At 43.8% G+C, this 27557-nt stretch overlaps 1 protein-coding gene across 2 annotated transcripts in view; it reads left to right on the top strand.

The window, feature by feature from the left end:
• The first annotated feature begins 3663 nt into the window (after positions 1-3663).
• The window catches only part of LOC106563018 (phosphatidylinositol 3-kinase regulatory subunit alpha), a 52554-nt gene continuing 28660 nt past the window's right edge, over positions 3664-27557 (top strand). The window contains exons 1-2 of one of the 2 annotated variants that reach the window (XM_014128203.2): positions 3664-3980; positions 4949-5593. In XM_014128203.2, the coding sequence (XP_013983678.1) occupies positions 5263-5593 (331 nt within the window). In that variant the 5' untranslated portion in view covers positions 3664-3980; positions 4949-5262. The remainder of the gene's footprint in view (positions 3981-4948; positions 5594-27557) is intronic. The other variant, XM_014128204.2, reaches the window with a different exon arrangement.

Raw genomic sequence — 27557 nt, 5'->3', positions numbered from 1 at the left:
ATCATTCATTTGTGACATTCCTGGATTAGTCATTATAATTAATAAATACGATAGTCAGTCAGTTTAAAAGAGGTTAAGACTGTGTCATAAACATTAAAACAAGGACTGTGTACATATCTGGCTATGCTGGCAAAATCACTACATATCCCATCGAGCCAAATGGGGGATGCTGCCCGTTGTCACAGTTCGAAGACCAGACAGAAACGTCCAGCTAACCCTACGCCAATGACACCGGTGGATCTCAAAACTGAAATTGGATCTGCGTTAAGTAGCAACGATATCCTTTGCCACCATCGTCTTATGACAGATATCTCGAACCAGTCATGACTATTTAACAAAACAATAAATCATTTTCAAGTTTCTTTCCAGCAAATGTCTTAGTCATATGATTGTATAACTTAGCAAAGGAGTTTTCAAGTTAAAGGTGCAATATTTATGAAGTTTGGCAATGAGGACGAAAACTAGCATAGTTCAGCCAGAGACACTAGAGAAAGGAGGAGATAGGAATCCTATTGGGCAATGAATGAAGGAAATTTTAACGCCCCACCCAGCAAACTGTCGCCCAATCGCATTCAAGTTGTCATGATACGTCACGTGGTTGTTAAGCTAATCGTCACATATTCCTATCTCAAAGTCAGGGTATCATGGTACGCTCAAGACAACTGGGAATTCAGGATAAACTAGGTCAAATCATGATGTCAGTGATCTTCATGTTGGAAAGTCAGAGCTCTAGAAAGAGACCCAAGTTCCCGACTTCGAATTCTGAGGTGGATGACCATTCAAAACAATTTTCCGAGTTGGAAATAGTTTTTTTTTTCAAGTTCCCGATTGTCTTGAAAGCACAGACATCTGAAGTCGGCGATTTCCGAGTTCCCAGTTGTTTTGAACTCTGCATTAGTTCAGAAACTTGCCTATTTTATTAGAAAGTAGGCAATATCACGATTCCAAAGCTATACAATATTACAGAGAACAATTATCTTACATCTTGGGAAAAGATTTGTAATGTCATTCTTCTTGTTCACAAAATTCACTCCCATTCTCTACTTGAAGAAGAGCTCTCCTTGTCACAGAATCATCCAGAATGCGCAGCTTGACCCGATGACAATGCATGGGCTTCGTACACAATGGCCATTAATACGGTTCCAATGTAGTTTCCCATCTCCTCAAAAGTATCGAGCTTGGGCCTTGTGCGCACTAGGCTAACTCAGGTGACAGATTGTCGTTTTTAATGCACTGATATCAGGAGCTGGAAGCGAAAAGTTTGATAAAATAATTCAGAGAATGAAACTAATAAATCAGATTACTTATATTTAAAGAGAGCAAATCAATATATAATCACGAAATCAGCTGTAACTGTCAATAGTAAAACAAATCTTAAAACGATGTTTGAGTGAACTCCGAATACAGAAAATAAATGGTGTGAAGTCACTTCCAGACACGGTAGACTCCTACAGTCTGTCCTTTTGAGTTTTGAATCAGCGTCTTTTCCCAACAAAGTCATGTAAGGATATATCAATTATCCTGTTCGAGCTTTTGTGCCGAATCCACTGAGGTGCTTCAGTTGCCACGTTTATGGTCATGTGGCAGCAATGTGTAGGAGGGAGTTTCCAAGATGTGGGAAGTGTGTAGAAGGGCTTGGACAGAGGATTGTGTAGTTTCGGTGGAAAAAGTTGTGTGTCAAATGTAGGGGTACCCATGTTGTTGGGAATTTGAAGTGTCTGGTGTGAGTGAGGCAGGTTGAGGATGCCAGAGTCAGAGTAGTGCAAAAGGCGTCATATGCTGAGGCAGTGAAGAAAGTAGAGGAGGATTGGTCAAGGGTGAGGGGTCCTAAGAGGATCCCTGTGGGTAGTAGATCTGTGCCAGCAGTAAGGGATAGGCCAACGAGTGATACAGTATGTATCAGTAAGGTTGGCTTCTTAGTGTTCATAGCAATGGTAATCAAACTGTACCGCAGAAATGGAACATGAATCACAGAAAATAGATGTTGTTGTGGATGCTGCAGAGAAGTACTTGGGTGTATGAGATTTGGCTTTGAAAGAGTTACAGTGTGTGTTGAGTGGTGGTGTCCCGTTCTTCCAGGCCGTTGGCATGGTGCAGGAGCAGATATGGTCAAAGTAATTGAATGGGGTAGTGGGTTTTTAGCAGTAGTGGTGCGTGGGTAAAATCCCTGACAAAGCCAGGCCAGAAAAATATAGCCATATTAGAACCTACAATATGTGTTATGATAATTGCGTTGTTTGCTCTATAACCTGTTAGTTCATATGCCTTGCCACCGTGATATACAGTATAGGCCTAAGGCCGAGATAATAAGAAGACACAGTGGCAGAATAAATTCAAACACACCTTTGTTTCATCACAAAACCGGAAAGCAACATATGTCCAGTGGAGTCCACAAAGCATATTGCACATAGCAAACAGTTAAATGACCTAAAGCATGGTCAATCAAGGTAATGTTTTCAACATTTTTGGACTACTAAACAAATATTGATTTAGAACACCGGAGAGTAACCCCAAATCGCAAAAGAAACAGGAGCTAGCTCCACTAGTCCAGCACCATTTCAACTTCAACATTGCAACATCATCAAATCCCCTATGCTTAGTTGTCAATGTATTAGACTAAAAGATTCCAAAAACAATTTAGTCCAATCAACGTAAGCTAAATATCATGTGGCTGTTCATAGTACTGATTTCTGTGTGTGTGTGTGTGTGTGTGTGTTTCTGTGTGTGTGTGTGTGTGTGTGTGTGTGTGTGTGTGTGTGTGTGTGTGTGTGTGTGTGTGTGTGTGTGTGTGTGCGTAAGTAGAAAAAACATGTTGACTCATCCTACTTGCAGAGAAATACCAATGCCGTCCTCCTATCTATCATGTTGACGAAATGGTTCACTCTTTTAGATTTTGTTGTCCTAGGCTACCTGGCTAAAATGCTTGCTCGATAGCCTAACTTCCTTTCATGGGAAACGACACACCAGACCAGCTAGTTAACATTAGCCTACTACATCTAGCTACATATTGAAACTCCATCCTCTCAGGCCAGATGCACAATGTATGAATTTATGGTTGGATCAGAACCGCCGTTATAATCATTGGCCAGCAAAGATAATTAAGTAAAACCACAAGTCTAAATCTCTATCTCCTTCCAAGGCAAATTTTGTAAAGGGACAATTTTAGCTAGCTAGCTATTCTCCGAAGGACAACAACACAACGAGATGCAACAATTCAAGTTTTTTTCTGTCAATAACGTTTGGCTTGATGATATGTGATTGGTGTGAAGCCAAATCCAAACTGGCTTCCTTTGACACAGTTTTTTTTTTTTTGGGGGGGCGCGCTGTTTCACTCACTCTGATGTTTCTCCTGTGAGATACATTCAGGCTCTTGCAAATTTAAGGAAAACACAGAGACGGAAGATATTATTATTAAGATATTATTCTATATGTATTTTGTATTTATTTTTTTGTCCATTTTTTGGGGAAGTCTGGCTTCCCTTGGCATCCATGAATACACACCACCGGTTTTAATGAGTAGGTTGGAAGGGTGTTTTTTCCTTTTCCCATTTTGTATCACAAAGTATAATGGATTTATACTATAGTCCAGTTGGGGGCGGTAATGGATATTGGATGCCAACCGCCGTTAAACCCCATCGAAGAAGAAGAAGAAGACTCCTCCTACTCACCACTATGGTCACGCCACTGACATGCCTCTCGGAATAGCACGGAACCTCGCTGAAAATTGTACGTAAACTTGCTCTCGTATATCGACAGAGTACGAATCGTAGCTTTAGCAAAGAAGATTAAAACCCACCTTTTAAGTCCTGGACTAATTTGGTCGATTGATCGACAACTTTATCGGTACTTCCAGAGGCTTTTGGCTTTGTCTGGCTAACGTAACGAGGTATATTTTGGGGATAGGAGTGGAATTGTGTGGGCACACGGAAAGGAAGGAGGATTTCATCCGATTCGCCTTAACCTGGGCACTCTTCATGCATGTGAGTCGTTCTCGTCTCAAGCTGTGTGCTTAGAATGTTTAGCTAACTAGCCATGATGTAGGCTAGCACGTTAGCAATGCATACATGCTAAATACAGTACTACCGTCAGCATTGAATACTATCTCGTATCGCTTTACTTGCAACGAATTCTGTGTATTTAATATTGGCTTAGCGCGTAACGTTATATTGTTAAAGAAAGTAGTTAAAGTTAGAACTGAACTTGCTAGCTAACGTTAGACATTTCGATTGTTCGTCGTCAGCCATGCAACACAGCTAGCTAACGTTAACGTTAGTAATGATGAAATGTTACGTTATTCATGCAAAACGTCGTTACTCATCATCAGGCCTTACAGTGCAAGACATAACGTGAACACTTCAGATTACTTAATGTTAATTTACCAATTAGCTGTCAACATGTCAGGCGTCATTTGCGCCTAAAGCCCATTGTCTGTGGTAAAACTAGCACTAGTTGGCGTTAGGTAGTTACAGTAACTAGCTAGTACTGTGCTGTTATAGAGTGCAACAATATAACGTTAACTAGCTAACTAGTTTACCAAAACTGCATTTGCATTGCTTGTTGTAGCGTTACATTGTAGCTACGTGACTAGTGCATACGCGATCGTGTTTTATTGGCATTCATCATGGATGAAAAGCATGAACAAAATGTTTTTGTTTGATCTAACTACTTTGTCAGTTTGCGTTTCATCTCAGACATGTAAACCTAAACGTTTTAATTAGTTAGTTTATAACTTATATGGCGGTGCTCATTTAACCACTGTTTGTTTGAATATTGGGTTTATTCAGCAGAACTAATCATATTGGCACTAGTGAGGAAACCACCATATGACAGTATTGGGTGTTGTTGCTGGTTCCTTGTAAATGTAGCCACCACCAGTAAGCTGTACTTGATAATAAAGTATTGTCTTAAGCAACATGTTGCAAATGGCTTCTTCTGCTCTGTATTGCAGGTCAGGGGTACATTCTCAAGGCCACTGCTGCAGGCCACATACTGATGGAAACACACTGCCGGAGGCACCATAGGGGTGCTTTTGAGAATGACCTAAAGACAAGTTAAAAAACATAATCACCCAGAGAACTATTGAGGACTAGAACATTCAATACGTGTTGTGTTTTTCTTTTTTGGCCAAAGTGTGTTTGCTCAGTTAATACATTCTCAGAAAAACAAGAAGAGTAACCAATTGCTGGGACCTGCTCGAACAAGTTATTCACACAGTGTTTATTTTCGAAAGAAATAACACCCCTGTGAAAAAAAGTAATCACGATGGCTGCGGAAGGATATCAGTACAGGGCACTTTACGACTACAAGAAGGAGAGAGAGGAGGACATTAACCTCCATGTGGGGGACATCTTAACAGTGACCAAAGGGGCCCTGGGGGCCCTTGGGTACAGCGATGGCCTGGAGGAAAGGCCCGAGGACATTGGCTGGCTGCCTGGCTTTAATGAAACCACTCAGGAAAAGGGGGACTTCCCTGGGACATATGTGGAGTTCATTGGGAAGAAGAGGATCTCTCCTCCCACTCCCAAGCCGAGACCCCCCAGACCCTTACCCATGGCCCCGGGCTCTTCCAAGGCTGACTCTGGTGATGAACAAGGTGAGTTATTAACAGTCTGCCTTCAACCAAACCCCAATACCATGTTTCTGGGACCTGGTATTGGGATGCAGTTGTGATTGTTTTGATTAGTACTGTACAAACAATGTTCAGTGTAAAAAAAAAAAGAAGACGCAATTAAACAATTTCTAACCACATGGGTATTTTAAAAAATATATATATTTTTTTTACATGCCCCCCACACCCACAGGTTTTGATTGAGTAGGGCCCCACGCAGTTCAGCCTAACTTTTCTCCTGCATTAACAGCTAGTTGCTGAAACACAATGACATTCCAAAGACTAATCCACCATTGGTTTGCAGCCAAGCTGACATGTAAACCCTGCGGTGGTAGAATGGTTCATCTTTCATACAGACTAATCTCTTGGTAACATGACCAATGAGTTTTAGATACATCACCCCTTACCCTTTTGTTAGATTTCATCTAAGATACTTTTTCACCCACAAAGCAAATCCAGATGGTAGGCTACTTTGCGAATACCCTACCCCTAAATTGAATGTTCAATCATCCCTCGGTGGTATACAGTGCATTAGGAAAGTATTCAGACTCCTTGACTTTTTCCACATTTTGTTATGTTACAGCCTTCTTATCAAACTGATTAAATTGTTTAAAAAAATCCTGTCCCCCTTACACACACAACCCCATAATGACAAAGAAAAAACAGGTTTTTAGATATTTTTGCAAAGTTATAAAAAATACCCTTTACTCAGTACTTTGTTGAAGCACCTTTGGCAGCGATTACAGCCTTGTCTTCTTGGGTATGACCCTACAAGCTTGGCACACCTGTATTTGGGGGAGTTTCTTCCATTCTTCTCTGCAGATCCTCTCAAGCTCTGTCAGGTTGGATGGGGAGCGTCGCTGCACAGCTATTTTCAGGTCTCTCCAGAGATGTTCGATTGGGTTCTGGCTCTGGCTTGGCCACTCGGACATTCAGAGACTTGTCTGAAAGCCACTACTGCATTGTCTTGGCTGTGTGGTTGTCCTGTTGGAAGGTGAACCTTCGCCTCAGCCTGAGGTCCTGAGCGCTCTGGAGTAGGTTGTCACCAAGGATCGCTCTGTACTTTGCTCCGTTCATCTTTCCCTCGATCCTGACTAGTCTCCCAGTCCCTGCACTGGAAAAAAATCCCCACAGCATGATGCTGCCACCACCATGCTTCACCGTAGGAATGGTGCCAGGTTTCCTCCAGATGTGACACTTGACATTTAGGCCAAAGAGTTCAATCTGTTTCATCAGACCAGATAATCTTGCTACTCATGGTCTGAGAGTCTTTTAGGTGCCTTTTGGCTAAACTCCCAAATGAGCTGTCATGTGCTTTTTTACTGAGGAGTGTCTTCTGTCTGGCCACTACCATAAAGGCCTGATTGGTGGAGTGTTGAAGAGATGGTTGTCCTTCTGGTAAGTTCTCCCATCTCCACAGTGGAACTCTAGAGCTCTGTCAATGACCCTCAGGTTTTTGGTCACCTCCCTGACCAAGGCTCTTCTCACCCGATTGCTCAGTGTGGCTGGGTGGCCAGCTCTAGGAAGAGTCTTGGTGGTTCCTAACTTCTTCCATTTAAGAATGATGATAGCCACTGTGTTCTCTGACCTTCAATGCTGCAGAAATGTTTTGGTACCTTTCCCCAGATCTGTGCCTCGACACAATCCTGTCTCGGAGCTCAACGGACAATTCCTTCGACATCGTTGCTTGGTTTTTGCTCTGACATGCACTGTCAACTGTGGGACCTTTATATAGACAGGTTTGTGCCTTTCCAAATCACGCCCAATCAATTGAATTTACCACAGGTGGACTCCAATCAAGTTGTAGCAACATCTCAAGAATGATCAATGGAAACAAGATGCACCTGACCTCAATTTTGAGTCTCATAGCAAAGGGTCTGAATACTTATGTAGAATGGGGAATTTCTGTTTTATATTTTTTGTACATTTGCAAACATTTCTAAAAAATGGATTTCACTTTGTCATTATGGGATATTGTGTAGATTGAGGGGGGGAAAACAACTTAATTTTTAGAATAAGGCTGTAATGTAACAAAATGTGGTAAAAGTCAAGGCGTACTTTCTGAATGCACTGTATATATATTTTATACCTAAAGGGGTCTTATATTTCAAAATCAAATAGCTAAGTGATCCATGGTATGACCATCTTAAAATAATTCCATGTTAGCTTAGCCCACCCCAACGGCCTCGACTTTTAGAGGTTAAATATCCACCCCAAATTAAGTCCGATGTCTGCAGAAAGAATGGGGTGTTAGCTACATGACATCTTGAGTTAGAAAAAATGTAACTACAGTAAGTGAAGTGGATTATCACCAGGTAACAGAATTATAATAACATCAGTTGTCTGTGATCTGTACTATACAGAAATGCATAATTATCAATGTAATTCTCTTCATGGTGATGTATCCTCAATAGGTACAAAGGTAGAAAAATGGAATATCCTCCTTTTGTATGTTTGGGTATTATTCTACATGCTGGATATTATTTTAATGAGCTCCGCCCTAAACAAGACCAAATTTGGTTGGTCTGGACTGGACCAAATTTGTACCAGTCATAGACGTCTGCGTTTCACAAGTTTGGACATCAGAGTACGTGTGACCATTTATTATTTATTAATGGCATCTCCATTTTGTCGCCGCACGAACCCTTTTAAGCGCTCGCTTTTCTGCACAGACCCTTTTAAGCACAACACGCTCTGTTGACGCTGTGCTTTCTCAGCAAGCAGCAGAGTAGTGCTGTCTCTCTCTCTCTCTCTACACTATGCATGCAGGTTTTGAGCAACAATTTTGAAGGAAAACTTCAAGAAAATTCAACCATAAACATATTCCCAGGTTTTTCTTTAGTAACATCAAACTTAATTAGCATAGAAGTACAGTAGCTAGGTAGTTATGCTAACGTTAGCTATCTAGCTAACCAAACGTGAATGTTTACAATGCCATGGCTGAATGCCTCTTGATTGAACTCTAATTTCCCTCAATGATTTTAATCAGGACAAGACATCCATTCCATTTAGCTACTGTTTTTGTTGTAGTTCTCAGGTTAAAAGATTTAAGCAAACGATTTCTAGTAGTAGCAGCTTGTAAGTTCATGTTGAAGAGCATGGATAAGTAGCCTACGGGTAAATCCATTTTGAATTCTATCACATTTTTATAGCATTCCTTTTGATTTAAACATCTTTCCATACATGTTTGCCCATGGAAGAAGTGGTCAAAGTTACTATTTGGACCAGAATGACAAAACATTCAGGAGATAAAGGTGCAAAAAATTGACCCATTTTGCGTAACCCACCATACAATGAGACATCCATGTTTTCATCACTGGAAAGGATAAATGGTTGAGTTTGATATATATTTTTTCAGCCAGGTGGTTTGTGTTTCCAATGAAGATTTGTTTGGGAATGTTGATTCCTAAGCTATACCAATCGTTGTAGTAAGCGGGCTATGTGCCAATGTTTGCAAGGGAGCCATTGTCTCAACTCTCTTTATTTCAAAAGAAGTAGGCCTAGGGTCAAGCAAGTCAGTTGACATTGTTTGCTTTTAGTTTTTTGTTTCAGTTACCTCATTTGCACTTGCCCATGCAGTTTGGTCCATGTGGTTACTTTGGCCCAGCGTCAAACGCTAGCAGAGAAAGACGGTTTACATGGTGGGACTACAATGTCAGCCTTGATAACAAGTGGCAGTGCTCACAGTAGCCCCACTGAATGCTAACCAGGGCCGGAGGACAATGGTGCTTGGCTCTGGTCCAGCGCCCAGCGCATTGTGTTGCTGCGCAGCACCTGGTACCAGCCCACCAATTGGACCTCTGGAGCACTTCTCTTTGTTACTTCTCTTGGCCTGCATCGAAAAGAGATCAAATTCATTTCCCCTTTGGGCACAAAGTAATGTTTTTGCACCCGTCATTCTACACTACATTACCAAAGGTATGTGGACACCTCTTTGAACATCTCATTCCAAAACCATGGGCATTAGTATGGAGTTGGTCCTCCCTTTGCTGCTATAACAGCATCCTCTCTTCTGGGAATGCTTTCATCTAGATGTTGAAACATTGCTGCAGGGACTTGCTTGCATTCAGCCATGAGCATTAGTGAGGTTGGTCACTGATGTTGGGAGATTAGGCCTGGCTCGCAGTCTGCGTTCCAATTCATCCCAAAGGTGTTTGATGGGGTTGAGGTCAGGGCTCTGTGCAGGTCAGTCAAGTTCTTCCATACCGATCTCGACAAACCATTTCTGTATGGACCTCACTTTGTGCACGCGGGCATTGTCATTCTGAAACAGGAAGGGCTTTCCCTAAACTGTTGCCACAGTTGGAAGCACATAATCGTCTAGAATGTCATTGTATGCTGTAGCTTTAAGATTTCCCTTCACTGGAACTAAGGGGCTGAGCCGAACCTGGAAAAACAGCCAGACCATTATTCCTCCTCCACCAAACTTTACAGTTGGCATTATGCATTGGGGCAGGTAGCGTTCTCCTGGCATCCACCAAACCCAGATTTGATGGTCGGACAGCCAGATGGTGAAGCGTGATTCATCACTCCTGAGAACACGTTTCCACTGCTCCAGAGTCCAATGGCGGCGAACTTTACACCACTCAGCCGACACTTGGCATTGTGCATGGTGATCTTAGGCTTGTGTGCGGCTGCTTGCCCATGGAAACCCGTTTCATGAAGCTCCCGACAAACAGTTATTGTGTCGATGTTGCTTCCAGAGGCAGTTTGGAACTCAGTAGTGAGTGTTGCAAATGAGTTCAGATAATCTTTACACGCTTCAGCACTCGGTGGTCCTGTTCTGTGAGCTTGTGTGGCCTACCACTTCGCGGGTGAGCTGCTGTTGCTCCTAGACGTTTCCACTTCACAATAACAGCACTTACAGTTGACCGGGGCAGTTCTGGAAGGGCAAAAATTTGACAAACTGGCTTGTCGGAAAGTTGTCATCCTATGTTGGTGCCACGTTGAGTCACTGAGCTTTTCAGTGAGGCCATTCTACTACTAATGTTTGTCTATGGAGATTGCATGGTTGTGTGCTGGATTTTATTGACCTGTCAGCAATGGGTGTGCCTGAAATAACCAAATCAACTAATTTGAAGGGGTGTCAACAATTTTATAGGCACAGATTTGGGGTAGGATACCAACAAATTTCTGCAGCATTGAAGGTCCCCAAGAACAGTGGCCTCCATCATGCTTAAATGGAAGAAGTTTGGAAACACCAAGACTCTTCCTAGAGCTGGCCACCCGGCCAAAGCCCGCTTGGAGTTTGTCTGAGAGTCTTTAGATGCCTTTTGGCAATGAGAAACAAGATTCTCTGGTCTCATGAAACCAATATTGAACTCTTTGGCCTGAATGCCAAGTGTCACATCTGGAGGAAACCTGGCACCGTCCCTACATTGAAGCATGGTGGTGGCAGCATCATGTTGTGGGGATGTTTTTCAGCTTCGGTGACTGGGAGACTAATCTGGATTGAGGCAAAGATGAACGGAGCAAAGTACAGAGATCCTTGATGAAAACCTGCTCCAGAGCGCTCAGGGCTTCAGGCTGGGGTGAAGGTTCACCTTCCAACAGGACAACGACCCTGAGCACACAGCCAAGACAATGCAGGAGTGGCTTCGAGACAAGTCTCTGAATGTCCTTGAGTGGCCCAGCCAGAGGAAAGGTCATTGTGGAGGCCAGGTCATCTGATGCAGCACTCATCACTCCTTGGTCAAATAGCCCTTATGCAGCCTGGAGGTGTGTCGGGTCATTGTCCTGTTGAATAACAAATGATAGTCCCACCTAGCACAAACCAGATAGGATGACGTATCGCTGCAGAATGCTGTGGTAGCCATGCTGCTTAAGTGTGCCTTAAATTCTAAATCAATCATCGACAGTCGCCAACATCATCACTCCTCCTTATCCATGCTTCTCGGTGGGAACCACACATGTAGAGTAGGTGAACGGATGTTCTCTGCGTCTCACAAAGATACAGCGGTTGGATCCAAAAACCTCCCATTTGGACTCCAGACCAAAGGACAGATTTCCACTGGTCTAATGTCCATTACTCGTGTTTTTTGGCCCAAGCAAGTCTCTTCTTCTTATTGGTGTCATTTAGTAGTTGTTTCTTTGCCGCAATTCGTCCATGAAGACCTGATTCACACAGACTCCTCTGAACAGTTGATTTTGAGATGTCTGGTACTTGAACTCGGTAAGCATTTATTTGGGCTGCAATCTGAGGTGCAGTTAACTCTAATGAACTTATCCTCTGCAGCAGAGGTAACTCTGGGTCTTCCTTTCCTGTGGCGGTCCTCATGAGAGCAAGTTTCATCATAGTGCTTGATGGTTTTTCTGACTGCAATTGAAGAAACTTTCAAAGTTCTTGAGGTTTTCCATATTGGCTGACCTTCATGTCTTAAAGTAATGATGGACTGTCATTTCTCTTTTCTTATTTGAGCTGTTCTTGCCATAATATGGACTTGGTGTTTTACCAAATAGGGCTATCTTCTATATACCCACCCCTACCTTGTCACAACACAACTGATTGGCTCAAACGCATTATGAAATAAATTCCACAAATTAACTTTTAACAAGGCACACCTACCTCATGAAGTTGGTTGAGAGAATGCCAAGAGTTTTCAAAGGGTGGCTACTTTGAAGAATCTCAAATATAAAATATATTTTGATTTGTGTAACACTGTTTTGGTTACTACATGATTCCATATGTGTTATTTCATAGTTTTGATGTCATCACTATTATTCTACAATGTAGAAAATAGTAAAAATAAGGAAAAATCCTTGAATAAGTAGGCGTGTCCAAACTTTTGACTGATACTGTATGTAAATGTGGTATTTCTGTTTTTTATTTTTTATAAGTCAGCAAAAATGTCTAAACCTGTTTCTTTGTCATTATGGTGCATTGTGTTTAGATTGAGGGGGGGAAAAATGATTTAATCAATTTTAGAATGAGGCTGTAACGTAACAAAATGTGGAATATCAAGTGGTCTGAATACTTTCCGAAGGCACTGGGTATATAGTTTATATTCTGCTGACTAATCTACATGGGCATTATATGGCCCAGATCTGATCTGGAAGCTTGTCTGTTTGGATTGGGCATATTTTTAGGGAGATTTTTGTTGTTGCCTGGTTAAGAAAAATCTCTCATTCCGGCCTTTTGTAGGGGGGAGTTTTGATATTCCATTCACAAAAGATAACTTGAGTCATTTTTGTGTTGTGGAAAAGCCTTGAGTCAACGAGATTACATATCACACCATTATCTTGTTCTTTTTTTACAATGATACATAATTTATCTACCGTCGTAAAAAATAAGAAGTGAGCTATTATAAAACAAACAACCCAGTCTATTTCGGTCAAAACCGACACAATTCTATATGGCCACTTAAGGACGCTGTATCCTATATGCGGGCTCTTTGTCTTTGATCGTCCTCTATGCTCACCTATAAAACAGGCTCTGGTTGCCTGGTTTCCACTCCTTGTCCTTTGTGGTGTGATTGTGAAATTCTTTAGCTGGGGATAGCAGGGTGAGCGAGGAGCCATATGAAGGGGGCATGTGTTGAATGGTTGAACGGTTGAGTGGCAGCACTGAGCCCAGAGCAAGTGTGAATGTAGCACTAGGAGAAGAAAGTCTCTGTGACCCAGTTACAGAAAGGGGGGGGAGAGGCAGAGAGAGCTTGATGCTGGGAGCGAGAAGAGTGGCTGGAGGGAAGGGGCTGAATGCTGGGGAAAGCTGTTGGTGAGTGATCAGAGCTGAAGGCTGGCTGGGGGGCAGAGGAGAGGGGCTTGGGTGCCTGGGGAGGCTGAGGGGGAGAGGTTCTGAGGAGGGCTCTGGGCGGGAGTGAGAGAGTCTTGTTGCTTCAGAGTGTTTGTGATTTATTGCCTGGCACTGGGGGATCTGGCAGATCCGCTCTCTCTCCCTTTCCTCCAGTGCTTCAGTTTTTTCTTTTTCTCTCACCCTACTCCTCTTTTTAATGTTTTGATAATGTTCCTGGAGTCGGCCCCGGATGGGGGAGCAAGGGGGCAAGAGGGAGGAGAGTGGAGGCTTGGAAAGAGGCCTGTGCTCTCACTGAGCCACAGGGGTTTACTTCAGAGCAGCAGATGTGGAGAGCGTGCGAGGGGGGGGTGCTCTGGACTGGGCTTGGGGAAGCATTCTGGCTCATTCCAGCTCCAAGGCTTTTTAAAACACCAGCGTGCTGCTGCTCCTTTCCTGGGCCTCTCGAATGAGAGGCATGTAGCCAGCCAGCAAAGAGGAACTCCACTCTGAGCCTAAAAACCACTGAGATGAAGAAAGCGTCACTTTCAGTTCACAACTTCCATTCACTCTTTTTGGCTGGAAGGCTCCACCCTAGTAACACATTTTTAAATAGTGGTTGAACCTGGTGTTGAGGCCGTTTTTTAAAATGTATTAAGCATCTGAAGTTGTAGCTTGCGTGACAAAACGGAGTGCTGACAACTGATGTGATTGAATTGGTTCGCCCATTGATACCATAACAGATTCTAACCTACCTACCTACTGCCATGTATACCATAATTCAATTGTGAAATCTCACGTTCCAGTTGCCTCCCATGGACATTTTAATGTGTATGATTGCTGGATGGTCTTATGTACTTTATTGCAGATGTGTGTGTGCAGCTATTAGCATACCATAAATACCATAGTACTTATGGTATGCAACATTTATTTATTTTTTACCTTTTTAACTTTTTAGTGACGGGGCAGTATTCTGAAATTTGGATGAATGACGTGCCCAAAATAAACTGCTTGCTACTCAGGCCCAGAAGGTAGGATATGCATATTATTAGTAGATTTGGATAGAAAACACTCTGGAGTTTCTAAAACTGTTTGAATGAAGTCTGTGAGTATAACAGAACTCATATGGCAGGCAAAAACCTGAGAAAAATCCAACCAGGAAGTGTGGAAATCTGAGGTTTGTCGTTATTCAAGTGATTCCCTATCCAGTATACAGTGACTTAGGGTTCATTTTGCACTTCCTAAGGCTTCCACTAGATGTCAACAGTCTTTAGAACGTTGTTTCATGCTTCTACTCTGAATGGGAAGAGAATAAGAGCTCATGGAATTAGATTACTGAGAAAATGACATGAGCTCAGTGGCGCGCGCTCCTGTGAGAGTTAGCTGTGTTCCTTTTCTTTTTTGAAGACAAAGGACTTGTCCGGTTGGAATATTATGGAAGATTTATGATAAAAAAAACATCCTAAACATTGATTCTATACATCGTTTGACATGTTTCTACAAACTGTAAAATAACTATTTTGACTTTTCGTCTGAACTTAACTGCGCGAGCACAGTGCGTTTGGAGTACTCTACTGAACGCGCGAACAAAAAGGAGGTATTTGGACAATATATATGAACTTTATCGAAACAAATGAACATTTATTGGGGAACTGGGATTCCTGGGAGTGCATTCCGATGAAGATCATCAAAGGTAAGTGAATATTTATGTTATTTCTGAGTTTTGTTGACTCCACAAAATGGCGGGTTTGGTCTTGTCTCTGAGCGCTGTACTCGGATTATTGCAAAGTGTGCTTTCGCTGTAAAGTTTTTTTGAAATCTGACACAGCGGTTGCATTAACCTCTCTAGGGTAGGTGGCACCAAATCGTCCCACCTACGCAACAGCCAGTCTAATCCCGTGGCGCGATATTCAAATACCTTAAAAATGCTATTACTTCAATTTCTCAAACATATAACTATTTTACACCATTTTAAAGACAAGAATCTCCTTTATCTAACCACACTGTCCGATTTCAAAAAGGCTTTACAACGAAAGCAAAACATTAGATTATGTCAGCAGAGTACCCAGCCAGAAATAATCGACACCCATTTTTCAAGCTAGCAAATAATGTCACATAAACCCAAACCACAGCTAAATGCAGCACTAACCTTTGATGATCTTCATCAGATGACAACCCTAGGACATTATGTTATACAATACATGCATGTTTTGTTCAATCAAGTTCATATTTATATCAAAAAACAGCTTTTTACATTAGCATGTGACGTTCAGAACTAGCATACCCCCCGCAAACTTCCGGGGAATTCACTAACAATTTACTAAATTACTCACGATAAACGTTCACAAAAAGCATAACAATTATTTTAAGAATTATAGATACAGACCTCCTCTATGCACTCGATATGTCCGATTTTAAAATAGCTTTTCGGTGAAAGCACATTTTGCAATATTCTAAGTACATAGCCCAGCCATCACGGGCTAGCTATTTAGACACCCGGCAAGTTTAGCCTTCACCAAAATCAGATTTACTATAACAAAAATGTTATTACCTTTGGTGTTCTTCGTCAGAATGCACTCCCAGGACTTCTACTTCAATAACAAATGTTGGTTTGGTCCAAAATAATCCATCGTTATATCCAAACAGCGGCGTTTTGTTCGTACGTTCTAGACACTATCCGAAATGGTAAATCAGGGTTACGAGCATGGCGCATTTCGCGACAAAAAAATTCTAAATATTCATTACCGTACTTCGAAGCATGTCAACCGCTGTTTAAAATCAATTTTAAGCGATAATATTCCGACCGGGAATCTGCGTTTCGGTAAATAGAGGAAAAAAAAGAAAGATGGGGGCGACCAGTGCACGCGCCTAAGCCCACTGTCCCCTGATCGGCCACTTGACAAAGGCGATAATGTGTTTCAGCCTGGGGCTGGAATGACGACATTCAGCTTTTTCCCGGGCTCTGAGAGCCTATGGGAGCCGTGGGAAGTGTCACGTTACCGCAGAGATCCTTTTTTTTGGAAAGAGATGTCAAAGAAAGCCAATAAATGGTCAGACAGGCCACTTCCTGTAAAGGAATCTCAGGTTTTTGCCTGCCATATGAGTTCTGTTATACTCACAGACACCATTCAAACAGTTTTAGAAACTTTAGGGTGTTTTCTATCCATATCTAATAAGTATATGCATATTCTAGTTACTGGGTAGGAGTAGTAACCAGATTAAATCGGGTACGTTTTTTATCCGGCGGTGTAAATACTGCCCTAAGAGGTTAAGGAGAAGTGTACCTATAATTCTTTGAATAACAGTTTAATGTTTTATCAACGTTTATGATGAGTATTTCTGTAAATTGATGTGCTCATTCACCGGAAGTTTTGGGAGGCAAAACATTTCTGAACATTACACGCCAATGTAAAATGGGGTTTTTGGATATAAATATGAACTTTATCGAGAAAAACGAACATGTATTGTGTAACATGAAGTCCTATGAGTGCCATCTGATGAAGATCATCAAAGGTTAGTGATTCATTTTAGCTGTATTTCTGGTTTTTGGGACGCCTCCTTGCTTGGAAAATGGCTGTGTGGTTTGTCTTGTCTAGGTGCTGTCCTAACATAATCTAATGCTATGCTTTCGCCGTAAAGCCTTTTTGAAATCGGACAATGTGGTTGGGTTAACGAAAAGTTTATCTTTAAAATGGTGTTAAATAGTTGTATGTTTGAGAAATTTGAATTGAGATTTTTGTTGTTTTGAATTTGGTGCCCTGCTATTTCACGCTAGCGTCCCACATTTCCCAGAGAGGTTAACTAGGCAAGTCAGTTAAGAACAAATGCTTATTTACAATGACGGCCTAGGAACAGTGGGTTTAACCGCCTTGTTCGTGGGTAGAATGACAGATTTTTACCTTGTCAGCTCGGGGATTCGATCTAGCAACATTTTGGTTATTGGCCCAATGCTATAACCACTAGGCTACCTGCCGCCCCACCTATACAGACAAAGAAAATAAAGTTTTGTTTTCAAACTATACAGGAGCTTATCATTTAAACCATATTGAACATAGTGTTGCACACTTAATTAATGCAACGATTCACAAACGTGCGCACATTTGAAAAGCCTTTTCATTTTCAAATTGGCTAACAGAACAAAAATGCCGTCACTGGTATTAAGGTAATTCTTGCAGGAACGTGTGGCTTTGGAGAGCCATTGTCTTCACGTTGTACCACTCGGGGGGGGGGTCTGTATGTGATCTAGATCTCTCTCTGTACACTGCAAAAATATGTATTATGGAGATAGTATGTGTCGTCACACTAGTCTAGTGTAAAAGAGGCCCTAAGGGTTTAGTTCAACGCTTTTGATTCACTCTGGCTTTTATCAGCCTCAACAAGGAACGTAGGCTTCGTGCTCTGGAATGCTTTTCCAACACTCTTGAAGGAGTTGCCACATATGCTGAGCACTTGTTGGCTGTTTTTCCTTCACTCTGCGGTCCAACTCATCCCAAACGATCTCAATTGGGTTGAGGTTGGGTGATTGTGGAGGCCAGGTCATCTGATGCTGCACTCCATCACTCTCCTTGGTCAAATAGCCCTTACACAGCCTGGAGGTGTCGAGTCATTTTCCTGATGAAAAACAAATGATAGTCCCACTAAGCTCATACCAGATGGGATGTCGTATCGCTGCAGAATGCTGTGGTAGCCGTGCTGGTTAAGTGTGCCTTGAATTCTAAATAAATCAGTGTCACCAGCAAAGCACCATCACACCACCACCTCCATGCTTCACAGTGGGAACCACACATGCAGAGATCATCCATTCACCGACTCTGCGTCTCACAAAGACACGGCGGTTGGGAACCAAAAATCTAAAATTTGGACTCATCAGACCAAAGGACAGATTTCCACTGGTCTAATGTCCATTGCTCATGTTTCTTGGTCCAAGCAAGTCTCTTCTTTTTATTGGTGCTGTATCACAACCGGTTGGGATCCCATAGGGCGGCGCACAATTGGCCCAGCGTAGTCTGGGTTAGGGTATGGCCGGGATAGGCTGTTATTGTAAAATAAGAATATTTGCCTAGTTAAAAAAAGTTCAAATAAAATGGAGGCCTGATTCATGCAGTCTCCTCTGAAAAGTTGATGTTGAGGTGTCTGTTACTTGAACTCTGAAGCATTTATTTGGACTGCAATTTCTGAGGCTGGTAACTGTAATGAACTTATCCTCTGCAGCAAAGGTAACTCTGGGTCCTCCTTTCCTGTAGCGACCCTCATGAGAGCCAGTTTCATCATAGCGTTTGATGGTTTTTGCAGCTGCACTTGAAGAAACTTTCAAAGTTCTTGAAATGTTCTGGATTGACTGACCATATCTTAAAGAAATGATGGACTGTCATTTCTCTTTGCTTATTTGAGCTGTTCTTGCCATAATATGGACTTGGTCTTTTACCAAATAGGGCTATCTTCTGTATACCACCCCTACCTTGTCACAACACAACTGATTGGCTCAAATGCATTAAGAAGGACAAAATTCCACAAATTAACTTTTAACAAACCACACCTGTTAATTGAAATGCATTCCAGATGACTACCTCATGAAGCTGGTTGAGAGAATGCCAAGTGTGTGCAAATCTGTCATCAAGGCAAAGGGTGGCTACTTTTGAAGAATCTCAAATATATTTAGAGTTGTTTAATACTTTTTTGGTTACTACATGATTCCATATGTGTTATTCCATAGTTTTGATGTCCTCACTATTATTCTACAATGTAGATAATAGTAAAAAAAATAAAAACCCTTGAATGAGTAGGTGTCCAAACTTTTGACTGGTACTGTACATCATTAGCTATAATTGGACAAAAATGCTTAATGTATACACCCAGCTGAGTGCTGTTTTGGAACTGCGTAGTTGGTCAAACTTTAATGCATGTGAATGCAGTGCAGGAGGCAGGGGCGACCGAGTTTGACGCAGACAAAAATGAAAAGAGTGAGAAAAGGAGAGGGAGTTTTTACACTGAGACTACGCCTGCACAGTGTTAAAGTAGAGTGAAGAGTTGACATCTAGGAGAGAGGGAGGGGGGTTTGTATCCAGCTGCTAACAGTAAAAAAGGTAAATAGTACAAAAGTTGGTCCCATTGCAGCTCCACCAGGGAGAGAGAGTCAGGAATGAGAGGGGGAGAATGAGACAGTGACGACTGGGAGAGTACACTCTGCCTGCATAGCTGGAGATTGAGATAATAGAGCGTTCTCCTTTTCAGGGGCCTCTTTAGTGCTCGGGTGAACATCTGCTATACTGAGCCACTTTCTGAAGGGGGGGGGCTGCTGCTGCTGCTCCATGTTCAAATATGCCTTTCTGTTCCTCTTTCTCGAGCCTATGATAGATAGCCATACCCCCGCTAAAGTCAAAGACCCAATGGAACAGTGTGTTCTAATGTGATGGTAACTCAATAGAGCCGATGGCAGCTGCGGCGTAGTCGGGGTGGTAATGGCACTCATTTGGTGGAGGGGGGGCACACAGACTGCACGGTAGACTGATTTGTGGCGTTGTGATGAATCGGTGGAATTGTACTAAGTGCTGATTGCTGTAACTTGGGCACAATGCAGGCAGAACAATAAATGGATACGCGGTGAATGGATACCGAATGGCGGCTGTTTCTCTCGCGGGCGTGCTCACACACGGTTGGGTCTTCTGTGCTGTTAGCACTGTGGTTGACTACTTTACACATTTGATTCCCCTGTTTTTAGTTTTGTTCTGATTATTTTGTTTAGATGCTAAATCTAGCCAAATGTTGTTTTGTGCTCCTCCTATTGTAGACAAGTAGGATGACAGACGGTAGAAACGACTTAGAGGTCAGACCAATAGGGTGTGTCTATTCGGCATTTCCACTCGTTGAGATTTCAACCCCGTCAAGTGAAGAGGGGTATCAAGCCGTCAAATTAGAGCTGATCACATTCGACAGCCAACAAAACCTCTCTAAATCACAAGCTGTTCAACGGAACAACAAAAAGTACAGAACTTAATTTGAGGGCAACAATAAAAAAAATCTATCCACATTGTAATTGAATTTCTCTTTATAATGCTTCACCATACTGCGCTTGGCCCTGCTCCATTCCAGTAAAAGGCCTGTTTTTATGGGCCCTGTGTGCGTGAGAGGGCTCACATGTGCGTTTCATTACTTGATCGCCTCCAGAGACTGGAGTCTGAATTGGCAAATGTTCTTCCTGGAGGCGTAGCATGTCTGCCAGCAGGATTAGCCACAGGTTAGAGAGGGAGGGGGGGGTTGTTGCTGCTGCTGTGAAGGAGAGGTAGCGAAAGAAGGAATGAAGGAGAAAGACTAGTTGTGGAGAGAGGGAAGGACTGAGGAAGAGAGAGGGAGCGATTTGGCGGAATAGCCAAATGTCAATAAAATGCATGGGTGTCGTGAAAGCCATCCTCGTGTTGAGAGCTCGTGGAGTAATCTAGTGTTCCAAAGGGGACTTATTGCTGCTGATGCCACATATTTAATACTGTGGCTCCCGCTAAATGTCATATGGGTCACTCCTGCTAGCTAGATCTGTTTTTAAAGTGGACTGCAGACACCTCCCGCTTTGCCCATTTTTAAATTACCCTGGTACGTTTTTCATACTGGCTAAGCAAAGGTTGGTTATTTTGTTAGATTATAATGGGAATGTTTTCATTGAATTAATTGTTGTCCCTAAAACAAAAAAAGCTTCTTAATATATAGGCCGCGATGTTAATGTTTCTTGCCATTATCTGTCTGATAATTTCATGGCGTAAGCTAATTGTGAGTCGTGAAATTGTACATTGTTACTTGTTTATTATAAACCTTCAGTTGAACAAAATATTTTGCACAAAGCGCCAAATTATTTTATTTTTGTTTTTTTCCCCCCTTCGATTCTTGCCTCCAGTGTAGCAACAGGCTTTTCATTGGCTCTCATTGAGTGCGTGTGTTGCTCTTTTCCCTCTGCAGAGGGGGACATAGTCTCACTTTTCCAAGCTCAAGGCTACTCCATGTTTTATAGCCTGTTTCTCATGTAACACTGCATGGTATGCTAATAAGCCACACTGACCTGCCTGTTTCACCCAATGGCTTTCTGATACTATTCCTACGGATGTCGTCCATCGTCTGTGCCCGATGACCTGGCCACAGTCACGTCGGCAGTTCAAACCTACCGTTTCAACTGGTGAGAGATTGTTCCCCTCTAGCCCAAACCTGCAGGGTATCACAACAACAATGGCAGCTGCGTTGACTTCCTCAACCTGTGGTTGGTTGACTGACTGACTGACTGACTGACTGAGGCCTGGGAGATTATAAGGCCTGCCAAAGACGCAGGCTTGTGGAGACTCGTTCAAGCCCCCCCTTCTCTCGCTTTCTGTCTAGCACTCGCTTGCTCTTCTCAAGTTGCCAGGGGGCAGCCAGCTTTTCAGATTGGGAGAAAGTTTGAACAGTTTGTCTGATGCACAGTCCTCCGCTGCAGTGAAAGCAAGACCAGGGTGAATTTGAACACGTTCAGTGCCCCCTTTTTTAAGTGGTTTTGACCTCGAGGAGGAAACAGTTTGTTCTTTCGTGAATAACCTGTTCCACTGTAGGCTGCTACTCTTAAACATCATGAACATTTTCTTGCGGTGTGTCTTTGCATAAACTTGCACTTCCCTGGCCCCTTTGAGTAATTGTCTCAAGCCTGGGTGAAGGTTTCTGCTATGTGCACAAACATTCTAATAATGCGGGCAGAGAACATTTTACATTTTTTTTGGAGCTGTGGGAGAGACAGCAGTGAAAGCTGCAGAAGGATGTTTGTATGCCCTGCTAGCTTTCCGCAGAGCAAAGGGGCCAGAGAAGGGGGCAAATATTTTCTCTCTTTTGTTCTCATCGCTCTCTCGCTCTCTCGCTCTGTGTTTGTCTCTCTCGCTCTGTGTTTGTCTCTCTCGCTCTGTGTTTGTCTCGCTCGCTCTCTCTCTCGCTCTGTGTTTCTCTCTCTCTCTCGCTCTGTTTGTCTCTCTCTCTCTCGCTCTGTTTGTGTGTCTTTCTCTGTCTCGCTCTGTCTCTCTCTCTCTCACTCTCTCTCTCTCTCTCTCGCACTCTCTCTCGCACTCTATCTCTCTCTCGCACTCTATCTCTCTCTCGCACTCTATCTCTCTCTCGCTCTCTCTCTCTCTCTCGCTCTGTTTGTCTCTCTCTCTCTCTCTCGCTCTGTGTGTGTCTCGCTCTCTCTCTCGCTCTGTGTGTGTCTCTCTCTCTCTCTCGCTCTGTGTGTGTGTCTCTCTCTCTCTCGCGCTCTGTGTGTGTGTCTCTCTCTCTCTCGCGCTCTGTGTGTGTGTCTCTCTCTCTCTCGCGCTCTGTGTGTCTCGCTCTCTCTCTCGCTCTGTGTGTCTCTCTCTCTCTCTCTCTCGCTCTGTGTGTGTCTCGCTCTCTCTCTCGCTCTGTGTGTCTCTCTCTCTCTCTCTCGCTCTGTGTGTGTCTCGCTCTCTCTCTCTCTCTCGCTCTGTGTGTGTGTCTCTCTCTCTCGCGCTCTGTGTGTGTCTCTCTCGCGCTCTGTGTGTCTCTCTCGCGCTCTGTGTCTCTCTCGCGCTCTGTGTCTCTCTCGCTCTGTGTGTCTCTCTCGCTCTGTGTGTCTCTCTCGCTCTGTGTGTGTCTCTCTCGCGCTCTGTGTGTCTCTCTCGCGCTCTGTGTGTGTCTCTCTCGCGCTCTGTGTGTGTCTCTCTCGCGCTCTGTGTGTGTCTCTCTCGCGCTCTGTGTGTCTCTCGCTCTCGCGCTCTGTGTCTCTCGCTCTCTCGCTCTGTGTGTGTCTCTCTCTCTCTCGCTCTCTCGCTCTGTGTGTGTCTCTCTCTCTCGCTCTGTTTGTCTCTCTCGCTCTCTCTCGCTCTGTTTGTCTCTCTCGCTCTCTCTCTCTGTGTCTCTCTCGCTCTCTCTCTCTGTTTGTCTCTCTCTCTCGCTCTGTTTGTCTCTTTCTCTCTCTCGCTCTGTGTGTCTCTCTCGCTCTGTTTGTCTCTCTCTCTCTCTCGCTCTGTCTCTCTCTCTCTCTCTCTCTCGTTCTGTGTGTGTCTCGCTCTCTCTCTCTCTCTCGCTCTGTGTGTGTGTGTGTCTCTCTCTCTCGCGCTCTGTGTCTCTCTCGCGCTCTGTGTGTCTCTCTCTCGCTCTGTGTCTCTCTCTCTCGCTCTGTTTGTGTCTCTCTCTCTCTCTCGCTCTGTTTGTGTCTCTCTCTCTCGCGCTCTGTGTGTCTCTCTCTCTCTCTCTCGCTCTGTGTGTCTGTGTCTCTCTCTCTCTCTCGCTCTGTGTCTCTCTCTCTCTCTCTCTCGCTCTGTGTCTCTCTCTCTCTCGCTCTGTGTCTCTCTCTCTCTCGCTCTGTCTCTCTCTCTCTCGCTCTGTGTCTCTCTCTCTCTCGCTCTGTGTCTCTCTCTCTCTCGCTCTGTGTGTCTCTCTCTCTCTCGCTCTGTGTGTCTCTCTCTCTCTCGCTCTGTGTGTCTCTCTCTCTCTCGCTCTGTGTGTCTCTCTCTCTCTCGCTCTGTGTGTCTCTCTCTCTCGCTCTGTGTCTCTCTCTCTCTCTCTCTGTGTCTCTCTCTCTCTCGCTCTGTGTGTCTCTCTCTCTCGCTCTGTGTGTCTCTCTCTCTCTCGCTCTGTGTGTCTCTCTCTCTCTCGCTCTGTGTCTCTCTCTCTCGCTCTGTGTCTCTCTCTCTCTCGCTCTGTGTCTCTCTCTCGCTCTGTCTCTCTCTCTCTCTCGCTCTGTGTCTCTCTCTCTCTCGCTCTGTGTCTCTCTCTCTCTCGCTCTGTGTCTCTCTCTCTCTCGCTCTGTGTCTCTCTCTCTCTCGCTCTGTGTCTCTCTCTCTCTCGCTCTGTGTCTCTCTCTCTCTCGCTCTGTCTCTCTCTCGCTCTGTCTCTCTCTCTCTCTCGCTCTGTCTCTCTCTCGCTCTGTCTCTCTCTCTCTCTCGCTCTGTGTGTCTCTCTCTCTCTCGCTCTGTCTCTCTCTCTCTCTCGCTCTGTCTCTCTCTCTCTCTCGCTCTGTGTGTCTCTCTCTCTCTCGCTCTGTGTCTCTCTCTCACTCTGTTTGTGTCTCTCTCTCTCTCACTCTGTTTGTGTCTCTCTCTCTCTCACTCTGTTTGTGTCTCTCTCGCTCTGTTTGTCTCTCTCTCTCTCTCTCTCGCTCTGTTTGTGTCTCTCTCTCTCGCTCTGTGTCTCTCTCTCTCTCTCGCGCTGTGTTTGTGTGTCTCTCTCTCTCGTGCTGTGTTTGTGCGTCTCTCTCGCTCTGTGTTTGTGTCTCTCTGTCTCTCTCTGTGTGTGTTAGAGGTCGACCGATTATGATTTTTCAGCACCGATACCGATTATTGGAGGGCCAAAAAAAGCTGCTGTCGATTAATCGGCCAATTTTTTTTATTTGTAATAATGACAATTACAACAATACTGAATGAACACTTATTTTAACTTAATATAATACATCAATAAAATAAATTTAGCCTCAAATAAATAGTGAAACATGTTCAATTTGGTTTAAATAATGCAAAAACAAAGTGTTGGAGAAGAAAGTAAAAGTGCCATATGTGCCATGTAAGAAAGCTAACGTTTAAGTTCCTTGCTCAGAACATGAGAACATATGAAAGCTGGTGGTTCCTTTTAACATGAGTCTTCAGTATTCCCAGGTAAGAAGTTTTAGGTTGTAGTTATTACAGGAATTATAGCACTATTTCTCTCTATACGATTTGTATTTCATATACCTTTGACTATTGGATGTTCTTATAGGCACTTTAGTATTGCCAGTGTAACAGTATAGCTTCCGTCCCTCTCCTCGCTCCTACCTGGGCTCGAACCAGGAACACATCGACAACAGCCACCCTCGAAGCCGCATCACCCATGTAGAGCAAGGGGAACAACTACTCCAAGTCTCAGAGCGAGTGACGTTTGAAACGCTATTAGCGCGCCCCGGCTAACTAGCTAGCCATTTCACATCGGTTACACCAGCCTAATCTCGGGAGTTGATAGGCTTGAAGTCATAAACAGCGCAATGCTTGAAGCACAGCGAGGAGCTGCTGAAAAAACACACGAAAGTGCTGTTTGAATGAATGCTTATGAGCCTGCTGCTGCCTACCACCGCTCAGACAGACTGCTCTATCAAATCATAGACTTAATTATAACATAATAACACACAGAAACACGAGCCTTAGGTCATTAATATGGTCGAATCCGGAAACTATCATCTCGAAAACGAAACGTTTTTCCTTTCAGTGAAATACGGAACCGTTACATATTTTATCTAACGGGTGGCATCCATAAGTCTAAATATTGCTGTTACATTGCACAACCTTCAATGCTATGTCATAATTACGTAAAATTCTGGCAAATTAGTTCGCAACGAGCCAGGCGGCCCGAACTTTTGCATATACCCTAACTCTGTGTGCAATGAACGCAAGAGAAGTGACACAATTTCACCTGGTTAATATTGCCTGCTAACCTGGATTTCTTTTAGCTAAATATGCAGGTTTAAAAATATATTCTTGTGTATTGATTTTAAGAAAGGCATTGATGTTTATGGTTGGAGCAGCGTGTACCTAAGCGATTATATGCAACGCAGGACAGGCTAGATAAACTAGTAATATCATCAACCATGTGTAGTTAACTAGTGATTATGATTGATTGTTTTTTGTAAGATAAGTTTAATGCTAGCTAGCAACTTACCTTGGCTTCTTACTGCATTCGCGTAACAGGCAGGCTCCTCGTGGAGTGCAATGTAAAGCAGGTGGTTAGAGTGTTGGACTAGTTAACCGTAAGGTTGCAAGATTGAATCCCCGAGCTGACAAGGTAAAAATCTGTCGTTCTGCCCCTGAACAAGGCAATTAACCCACCGTACCTAGGCTGTCATTGAAAATAAGAATCTGTTCTTAACTGACTTGCCTAGTTAAATAAAGGTGTAAAAAAAAAAAAACGGCCAAATCGGCGTCCTAAAATACCGATTTCCGATTGTTATGAAAACCGATCAATCGGTCGACCTCTAGTGTCTTTCTCTCACTCTGTGTGTGCGTCTCGCTCTGTGTGTGTGTGTGTGTGTGTGTCTCGCTCTGTGTGTGTGTGTCTCGCTCTGTGTGTGTGTGTCTCGCTCTGTGTGTGTGTGTCTCGCTCTGTGTGTGTGTGTCTCGCTCTGTGTGTGTGTGTCTCGCTCTGTGTGTGTGTGTGTCGCTCTCTCTCGCTCTGTGTGTCTCTCTCTCTCTCGCTCTCTGTGTGTCTCTCTCTCTCTCGCTCTGTGTGTGTCTCTCGCTCTCTGTGTGTCTCTCTCTCTCGCTCTGTGTGTCTCTCGCTCTGTGTGTCTCTCTCTCGCTCTGTGTGTGTCTCTCGCTCTGTGTGTCTCTCTCTCTCGCTCTGTGTGTGTGTGTGTCTCTCTCTCTCTCGCTCTGTGTGTGTGTGTCTCTCTCTCTCGCTCTGTGTGTGTGTGTCTCTCTCTCTCGCTCTGTGTGTGTGTGTCTCTCTCTCTCGCTCTGTGTGTGTGTGTCTCTCTCTCTCGCTCTGTGTGTGTGTGTGTGTCTCTCTCTCTCGCTCTGTGTGTGTGTGTGTCTCTCTCTCTCGCTCTGTGTGTGTGTGTGTCTCTCTATCGCTCTGTGTGTGTGTGTGTGTCTCTATCGCTCTGTGTGTGTGTGTGTCTCTATCGCTCTGTGTGTGTGTGTCTCTCTCTCGCTCTGTGTGTGTGTGTGTGTCTCTCTCTCGCTCTGTGTGTGTGTGTGTGTCTCTCTCTCGCTCTGTGTGTGTGTGTCTCTCTCTCACTCACTCTGTGTGTGTGTGTCTCTCTCTCTCTCGCCTTGTGTGTGTGTGTCTCTCTCTCTCGCCTTGTGTGTGTGTCTCTCTCTCTCTCTCGCTCTGTGTGTGTGTGTCTCTCTCTCTCTCTCGCTCTGTGTGTGTGTCTCTCTCTCTCTCGCTCTGTGTGTGTGTGTGTCTCTCTCTCTCTCTCTCGCTCTGTGTGTGTGTCTCTCTCTCTCTCTCTCGCTCTGTGTGTGTGTCTCTCTCTCTCTCTCGCTCTGTGTGTGTGTCTCTCTCTCTCTCGCTCTGTGTGTGTGTCTCTCTCTCTCTCGCTCTGTGTGTGTGTCTCTCTCTCTCTCGCTCTGTGTGTGTGTCTCTCTCTCTCTCTCTCTCGCTCTGTGTGTGTCTCTCTCTCTCTCTCGCTCTGTGTGTGTCTCTCTCTCTCTCTCGCTCTCGCTCTGTGTGTGTGTCTCTCTCTCTCTCTCGCTCTGTGTGTGTGTGTCTCTCTCTCTCTCGCTCTGTGTGTGTGTT

The sequence above is a fragment of the Salmo salar genome, chromosome ssa11, assembly GCF_905237065.1.
Source record: "Salmo salar chromosome ssa11, Ssal_v3.1, whole genome shotgun sequence".
Classification (NCBI taxonomy): domain Eukaryota; kingdom Metazoa; phylum Chordata; class Actinopteri; order Salmoniformes; family Salmonidae; genus Salmo; species Salmo salar.
Note: the sequence above shows the minus strand (reverse complement) of the source record. Positions and strands in the feature narration are given on the sequence as shown.